Genomic DNA, 8,758 nt, shown 5'->3' with positions numbered 1-8,758 from the left:
TATAAACCAATTCTCTTTTCTTATCCATTATTTGCATTTATATCAGTAGACTTGATGTTATATACCAATTCCATTAGTTAAAATTGGGCTGAAAGAATATCAATAATAAGATTGTAGGAGCTTAACCACAACCCAATGTGCTTGTTAGTTACCTCATCAACACCGATCGACCTACTACTCTCTTACTCTTCTCGATCGATCATGTCTTAAGCTAGCATGCATCAACAATTCATCCATTAAATTTGCATTAGAGAAAAATATGCAGTCACTCTATGGACATTAAATGCGCCAATGTGAATTTCATGGACAAGATCAGACATGATCCTAATGCTACACAATGATACTTCTTTCCCCCTCCAGTATCAATTGTTGCTAGCTAGTTAGAGTAGTTCTTGAGCTACTTCTCTCTCTTTATGACTAGATGACCAATCAAAACTTGTAATCTTGCACCATCCCCTTCAAGTTCCATCAATGGCAATGCTAATGGAGTTCGGAAAACAATTCCTCGCGCAACTACCATTCTGGGATGACTGGTTATCATTCTTGGTGGACGATAATCTTACGATAGATCGGCCATTGACATCTGAATTCTTGCTTAGTTGATTGATACTAGGCACTAAAACTCTATCAGTCCATTCTTCAAACAAGTTGGTGGCACCACTTTGCCAAACCCCGCCAACTATTCGATCGAGTGCCTCTTCATCGATCTGTAGCGTTTGCTGGTCGCCCATGATCTTCGTGATCTTCGACGAGATAGATCTGGTGACCGTATCCCTCAGTGAGCCAAATTCGACTGGCTTGAACACGACGGCTGCGTCCACCATGTCAATTAGCTGAGAGGCATGAGATGGTGTTGGGCCCCCAGTGGCAAGCTGCTGCTGTTGCTTGTGCTCCTGCTCCACAGTGAGGTCACTGTTGTTCCATGAGCCCTCTTCTGAAGACTCGTCTACACTGGCAGCTAAATTCAGATCGAGAGAAGGCTTTTTCTGCTTCTGTGGCTGCTCCTCGGAGAATCGGTCGGCATTGCGCTTACCTTTCTTTTCGCAGAAGGAAAGCTCCAATTGCCATTCAGAATTATCAGAATCCAGCAGCTTGTCCTCAGACTGGAGCTGGCAATCCTCAAAATCCTTCAGGTGGTCATGCCGCCAGTCTAAGATGAGGATGAAGAGGATGCTTCCCGTTTCGAGATTGACTTCGCCGCCGTGGGAGTCGTGGAACCGTCCTCTTTGGATGGCACTCTTGATTGCCTCCTGTGCCAAATGACTGCCACGGTCTATTTCGTCGAGAACGATCACCGAGAAGGGATTGCGGCCGACTGCCTCAGCGATGCGATCGAGCACGGTCGTACCCTGAAAGTTGGTGCCTGGTTCGGCTTCATCGCCATCAGCTGAGGGGCTGCTGAGATGGATGGTGACTGGTGGATCGTCGAACATGAGCTCAGAGAGCGCGGAGGCCATCTTCCTCTTTCCGACATTGTCAGGCCCGGAGAAGAGTAGCCATGAGCCAGCCTCGAGTATCAGTTTCCCATTGCAGAGCTTGGATTTCTTGGTTAACGCAGTGGCAATGGCAGAGGCCGCCTCCGGTTGCCAGCTGACTGCGGCTGTTAGGCCCTGCAGCAGCCTATCCCGTGAATCGGGGGCGTCGTCGGAGATGCTCCGGCAGTGCTGGATTGGTGAGTCGGTGGTGGATTTCTGGTAAGAAAGCCCCAGAGCGAGGTCTGTTTTCACCGGAACAACTTGGTGCTTCGATGAATTAAGCTTCAGACTCCGGCCACTGTCGTTTGGAGGTGGCGAAATGCTGCCTGAGAGGATTCTTTCCGATGTGATTACTGTTGCACGGGAGCTCATGTGCAACCGAGCGCATTTTCCACGCCATGTTTCCAGCAGCTCTTCAGCCTTTTGCTTCTGCGAAATATAAACCTATAAATAAACAATAAAATAAGACTCGCTGTTCTTACTCAAAAACTATAATGGATCGAACCTGAAGGTGATCAGCTTTGGAATTGTTGTTGCAGGGGAGTGCAATCTGCAACCACTGAGATAGATTGACGTTGGAATTCTCTGTTCTTTCTTCTGAAACCAATTTTGCAAGCTCGATATGGTAGCCCTCTCTGCAAAGAGGGCACAAATCGGTCCTCTGGAAGCAGCTCGAGTACTGCAACGTCGGAAACATTGAACGTGCATTCGCCGGTGTTGAGCTGCCGACAACGAGGCAATAAACTCAACAACTGATAATGCGAATGCAACAATTGAGAATTAAAAAAGCGGAACAGAGCATCTCACCTCGGGAAGAAGCCGCGGCCGGTGAGAAGCGGCGACCTCGAAGGAGCTACCGGCAGCGCCTGCAGGTCCCACTCGCTCTCCATAGTCGGGTGGTACACCTGGCACCGCAGGTACGTAGCGCACGTCGCCGTGCCCACGGCCCACACCCTGGTTGTGTTCCTCTCGCGGAGCCTCGCCAGTAGCCGACCCATCTCCGCCACGGCGGCGCGGCCCGACTGCAGGTGCTGCGCAGAGCTCCCGCCTTCCGCACTGACGCCCTCCACAAGCCACTTCAAGTCGCCCAGGTCGAGAATTAGACCTCCCACCCTGCCGTCGACGGGGAAAGCTCGGATTCCGGGTTCCAAATCTCTGTACAGTTCGCTAATCTTTCGGGGAATCAAACTTCGTTCCAAGGAACCGATTTCCTTCTCCAAGGAGACGACTTGAGCGAACCGCAGCGTCGCCGGGGCTTCCATTCCTAGCTCCTCGTTTCTTATCATTTCCAGGAGTTGCTTCATCAGGGCCACCGCGTTGGACTCACCGACGAGCACCGGGTTCATCTTATTGCTTCTCGTCATTATTTCGAGCACCTTCTTCAAATTTACCTCGCTTTTGTTCTTGGATTCTGGTCCCTGATTCTGAAGTACTGGACTCATGTGGGCGTTTTTGGTGGATGGCGAATTAGTGCCGGAGAAAAGGGATTGCTCGATGGCAGACTTGACGGCGGGGCTGGAGAAGCCTGCCTCGCGCATGACGCGGCTGACGGAGGGATCGTCAAGGATGGACACGACGAGCTGGCCGAGCTCGACCTTGACGGCCAGCAGCGGGGGCTGCTGCTGGTCTGAGCATCCGCGACGCTGGTGGGCCTGGGCGCGCTTGACGGCCGCCACGAGCGCGTTGGAGAGCGGAGGCGAGGCATCCGCGGCGTCGTCATCAGATCCTCCGCCGGCGCCTGCGTTGGCCTGGAGTCGGTCGAGGGCGACGGAGAAGCAGAGGTCGAGGGCGCGGCAGTGGAGGGGGTGGGAGGAGGAGAGGAGCGGGTGGGAGAGGGCGCAAGCGCGGCGAAGGATGCCGGAGGGGAAGCTGAGGAGGTTGGCCGCCACGTGGAGTGGGGTGGTCTGACCATGGCGCCGGCGGCGGGCCTCCTCGATGGAACGCGTGAGGACCGCAGCCGCCTCCGGCGTGAGGGTCTGCTGCATCGTCATCGCCAGTACCTCCGTCCGCATGGATGATGTCGGCGTTGTTCTGCTTCTCTTCTCTTTCTTTCTTTCTTTCTTTCTTTGAGTTTGTGATATCTGCTGCCGCTTTAATTGCTTTTGTCTTTGCTCCGACAAACAACCGGAGGAACTGAAACAGTTGGAGAATTGAGGAGAAGCTTATCGTATCGTATCGTACGGCACACTTTCTCAGAGATCGAGAGCGAGTGCGAGAGCGAGACGATGAACAGTGTGTTTATGTAATTGGTTGGTAAGGAATTGTAGTACTGCCAATCTGAGAGAGCTTATTTATGACATAATTCAGAGAGAAATAAAGTGCAAAAGGACAAAAGAAAGTATAATAATAGTAATAATAATAATGAGGAGGAGGAGGAGGAGGTGTTTTGAATAATATCCCACACACGTTAAGGATTGATTAAAAAATAACCCTAACGCTAATTAATTTGAAAAGTGTTTTTTCTTTTAAAAATTATTTAACACTTTTTTCATTTATATAATATCTAAAATACCTTCGTATATTTTATCTTAAAAGAATGTCTTTTTGATGATATAGATAAAAAAAAGAAGTTGCCTTTTTAAATTTTTTACCAAAAATAAATAAAATTATTTGGGCAAATGAAAATATGCTTGTTCGTTTTTTTTAATAAAATGACCAAATTAAGGTTCTTCTTAGAGAATAATTTCTTAAATTTTTTTTTATTATTTAGTTTAATGGTAAATGAGTTAGATTCAAGGAGATTAGTTGTAGGTTTAAATTCGTACAATAATATTATTAGAAAGATATTTAACTTTTTTATTAAGCATTAAATGAGACTCCTTTTTAATTAATTATAAAAATGGCTCTCACATGGTGTATTTTTGTCAAATTGACTATTCGATTTCTATTTCAGCTACACTCTCACCGTCTATGAAAGTGCAATCATTTATTTTTATCAAAATTTTAAATATATATTTATATAATCATAAAATTTTCTTTAAAAATAACGAGAAGTAAATTTTACCATGTGAATTAATAAAGTTAAAATATAAGTGCATAAAATGTAAAATAAATATAAAAATTATTTTAAAAAATTAAAAAGATATGTAAAAAACTAAGAATAATAGAGATGAAAGTGATTAAATTATTATTATTATTATTATTATTATTATTATTATTATTATTTGTTTTGGTCAAAATTAGTCATTGGTCAGATTGCTAGATAAATATAATAATTTTTTAACATGGTTGAACTTCAATAACCTAAAATATATTTATTTATGGAAATTCAAAATTTGGAATTAATAAATGGATCGCCCAGCAATTTTAATAAAATTACTATATCATCATGTTTGAATCGTTTGATTATTTTAAAAATACTAATGGACACCAATGTAAGTTTAGAGTTCATCTATTTATTCAAATTCAATTTTTTTTTTATAAAAATCATATGATAAATAAACTCTAAGCTAAGAGAACTTTAGAATCTATCCATGATTTTAAAGTAAGAAAAAAATGATATAAATAGCCATATAATATGTTTATCCAAAACTATTATCGTAAGATATAGTGATTTTGACCAAGATTATTGCATGACTATTTTTTACCAAATATCATTTTTAGTTTATATATATATATATATATATATATACTCCTACTCTTTAAAATTTAACATTTTATGATAATTTTTCTAAATTTAAAATTTTCACTTTTTTCATTTTTATATATTTTTAAAAATTTTAACTTTGTAATTTTTAAAAAATTATAGCAACATTACGTTAATTAGTTTGTTATATATATATATATATATTATAACAATTTAGAGAATATAGTAAGGGTTGGAGTTCCTTTTTGGTTATAAATAACAAAGATGCCCTTTTGATAATTTGGTAAAAAAAAAAGGAAATTATTTTGATTTTTCCTCTTTAACCTTTTCACTCCTATCATAAATGGAGTATAGTCTAACATTAAAATATCTCATAGATAAAAAGTCTTTAATTCCTTGCCCATCGACATAGGAAGAAATAGTGAGGTGGAGTGAGGAGAGGGACTTTGTCAAATTGGTTTACCTCATCTTTGCAAACAAATAATTGTTGTTTGAGTCCTTTTTCGAGGTAGCAACTTGCACACAGAGCAATAGACAAACTTCTAAAGCACGTTCCTGGAAGGAATTAAGACAAGCATGGAAGAGTGAACTACTCTGCTTTCCATTGTTAATTACAATGCTCATTCACTTAATGTTGGGCATATTTCATTATGAGGAAAAGACAATTAAACTAGAGCACGTCAAAACCCAAACTCTAGCTCCTCTCCCTCCCTCCCTCTAGTTTTTGTGAGAGTACGTGGGGGATTAGGGATTAATGACTAGCAGGTACTTAACACGCTAGTATTATCGTTGATGTTGCTAAAATTTGCTGGTAAAATGGATGTTGAGATGGAAGTGTTAGAAGTTGAATTAAACTTGAATATATGAATCATAATAAACGTTTGATGTACATGAACCAAGTGAAATATAAATCTTGCAATTCATGTATCTAGATAAAATAAGTTGTATCTAATTGATGAAGTATGGTTTAGAAATTTCTATTGAGTAGTGGTGTCGTCTGTGGGAATATTAACTTGTATGCGAGAAGTGGAGATGTAAGACGTTGAACGACTCACGACTGTGACTTTGACGAAGGAGAAATTGGACATGTTGATACAAACCCGGGGGCCAAGATAGTGGAGCAACAACAGTAGGCGATGGTCGAGCGGCAAGCAAATAAACCCACGACGTCAGCAGTAGGACAGCAGGCCTGCTACAGAGACCGAGCGAAAAATATATCCGCTTGGGGGCCAAACAAGAAGCCAACTGGCACATATGGGGATGCACCAAATGTCGATTCCCTTTCACTGAGCGTTGTTCCACACCGCTTCAGAGGAACAACGCCGAGCGGACAAAGAGCAAGGATCTTCCTTAGACGACGCACCTATCCAGGACGGACGGAAGGGAAAGGCACCGAGGATAGATGATTCCCCCGAACGGATCAATAGACAATTCTCTCAAGGAATCTTGGATGACCCACTACCACGACATTACACTCCATTGACGATTGGAGAGTACAATGGGACAACTGACCCAGAGGACCACCTATCAATTCACTGATGGAGTGAAGTGCTGAGTCTTTCTCACCACCATTTCCGAATCAACATAGAGGTGGTTTAGACACTGTCGATCGGATCAATCCACAACATCAAGGACTTCCAAGTGGCATTTCTTCATCATTTTGCCAACAGTCACTGCTACCAAAAGACGAGCGTTTACTTGTTCACCATGAAGCAAGGGCCTAAGGAGGCATTGAGAGCCTACATCAGAGGTTCAACCAAGTGGTCATGGATATCCCATCGGTCACCCCGGAGATATTGGTAGGTACCTTCTCCCAAGGACTTATCCAAGGCGAATTCTTTCGTTCACTTATCCAGAAGCAGCAAAAAAAACTTCAATCACCTGCTCAGAGGTGCCACCGAATACATTAACATAGAAGAGGCCCAAGCGGCATGAAGGCTGGAAGTGCCTCATGAACATACTGCTACCCTTGAACGACGACCGACCAATAGCCATCAACCACTGAAGGGCCCCTAATTGGGAGCAACATAGCCACACCAAGAGCCCCGAGCCCATGCAATGCAGTATGTGGAGGCAGAGCGGTTGAAAGCTGCGAAAGGCAGGCCGTGGACACCATTGTTCTGCTCCTACCATCGCTCGACGACGTACAATGCATGGGACTGCTATGACTTGAGGCCAATTTCAAGCCGACCGATTCCTCCAAGATACCGTCGTCACTCACCCTCTTCTGATCGGTATCATCGACGCTGATTAGACGGGTGAAGGGAAGAAGAGAGACCGGCGGCCGAGCAGCATCAACGTCAGCCTCAACGAAGAGGAAATGCAGGTCCCGCCCGAGCTTCGGCTGAGCGAGCTCGACCTTTGGCTCGTGAGGAGGAAAACTGAAGCAATGCAACTCAGGGCGAAATCGACATGATCGCTGGGGAGGGGCCGATCGACGGTGATTCCAACAGAGCGAGGAAGTCGAACACCCGGCGGCTGGAGATACATGTTGTGGGATGCAACAAAGAAAAGGCTGAAGGACCAAAAATCAATTTTGGCCCTCTAGACCTAGAGGGAGTGGAGATCCCTCACGACGATGCCTTGATCATCCGAATGATAATAGCTAATTATAATATTCATCAAACTTTTGTGGATATAGGCAGCTCGGTGAATATCATCTTTAAAAAGACGTTCGACCAGCTACAAATAGATCAGAGCGAATTGCAGCCCATGACAACCCCGCTGTATGGGTTCACATGAAATGAAGTATTGCTGATTGGCCAGGCTCGACTGGCCATATCACTCGGGGAGGAGCCTCTCAATAGGACCAAGACCACAAATTTCATCGTGGTGGATGCATCGTCCGCCTACAATGTCATATTGGGCTAACCGTCCCTGAATGAGTTCTGAGCCTTAGTGTCCACCTTCTATCAGAAAATCAAGTTTTCGATGGACAATATGGTAGGTGAAGTCAAAGGAAACCAATTGGCCGCTCGGCGATGCTATGTTGATTAAGTCAGAGGCAAGGGCCACTCGGAAGACTTAACATTTGGAGGTGAACACCATCATGGAGGAACCGCCTGCACTGGTCTATGATGAAAAAAGAGGAGGTCCATATCCATCCTAATCGATTGGAAGCCACAACATTTGTCGCCGCCGACCTGATAGACGAGAAGAAGGCAAAGCTGGTCGCCCACCTTAGGCAAAATCATGATGTGTTTGCCTGGTCAACTCACGAGCTCCCGGGCATCTCACCAAGCATGGCTTAGCATGAGCTTCACGTCTGATCAAATGCTCGGCCGGTGAAACAAAGGAAGAGGGACTTCAACTCGGAGAAAAAGCAGATCATCTGAGCGGAAATAGAAAGATTGTTGGAGGCCGGTCACATCCGCGAGGTTCAATTTTTGAACTGACTGGCCAATGTTGTACTAGTCTCCAAGCTGGGCAACAAGTGACGAGTCTGTATCAACCTTCGTAACTTAAACAAAGCTTGTCCAAAGGACTTCTATCCCCTGTCTCGTATAGATCAAATGGTAGACTCCACGGTGGGCTGCTAGCTGATCTGCATGTTTGATGCATACTAGGGCTACCATCAAGTGTCGCTCACCAAGGAAGACCAAGAGAAGGTTAGCTTCATCACGGCCGACGTGACCTACTGCTAGAATGTCATGCCGTTAGGACTGAAGAACTCTAGCGCCACTTACCAAAGACTAAT

At 44.3% G+C, this 8,758-nt stretch overlaps 1 protein-coding gene across 1 annotated transcript; it reads right to left on the bottom strand.

The window, feature by feature from the left end:
- Positions 1–202: 202 nt before the first annotated feature.
- Positions 203–3,757, bottom strand: LOC121976072 (protein SMAX1-like). Its single transcript, XM_042528068.1, has 3 exons — positions 2,283–3,757; positions 1,981–2,197; positions 203–1,904 (listed from the first exon to the last, which is right to left on the bottom strand). Exons 1-3 carry the CDS (start codon positions 3,485–3,487, stop codon positions 459–461), a joined length of 2,868 nt encoding a protein of 955 aa, XP_042384002.1. The 5' UTR covers positions 3,488–3,757; the 3' UTR covers positions 203–458.
- Between the last annotated feature and the right edge of the window lie 5,001 nt (positions 3,758–8,758).

This window comes from Zingiber officinale, chromosome 4B, assembly GCF_018446385.1.
Source record: "Zingiber officinale cultivar Zhangliang chromosome 4B, Zo_v1.1, whole genome shotgun sequence".
Lineage (NCBI taxonomy): Eukaryota > Viridiplantae > Streptophyta > Magnoliopsida > Zingiberales > Zingiberaceae > Zingiber > Zingiber officinale.
The sequence above is the reverse complement of the archived record's forward strand: the minus strand, read 5'-3'. Positions and strand labels throughout refer to the sequence as shown.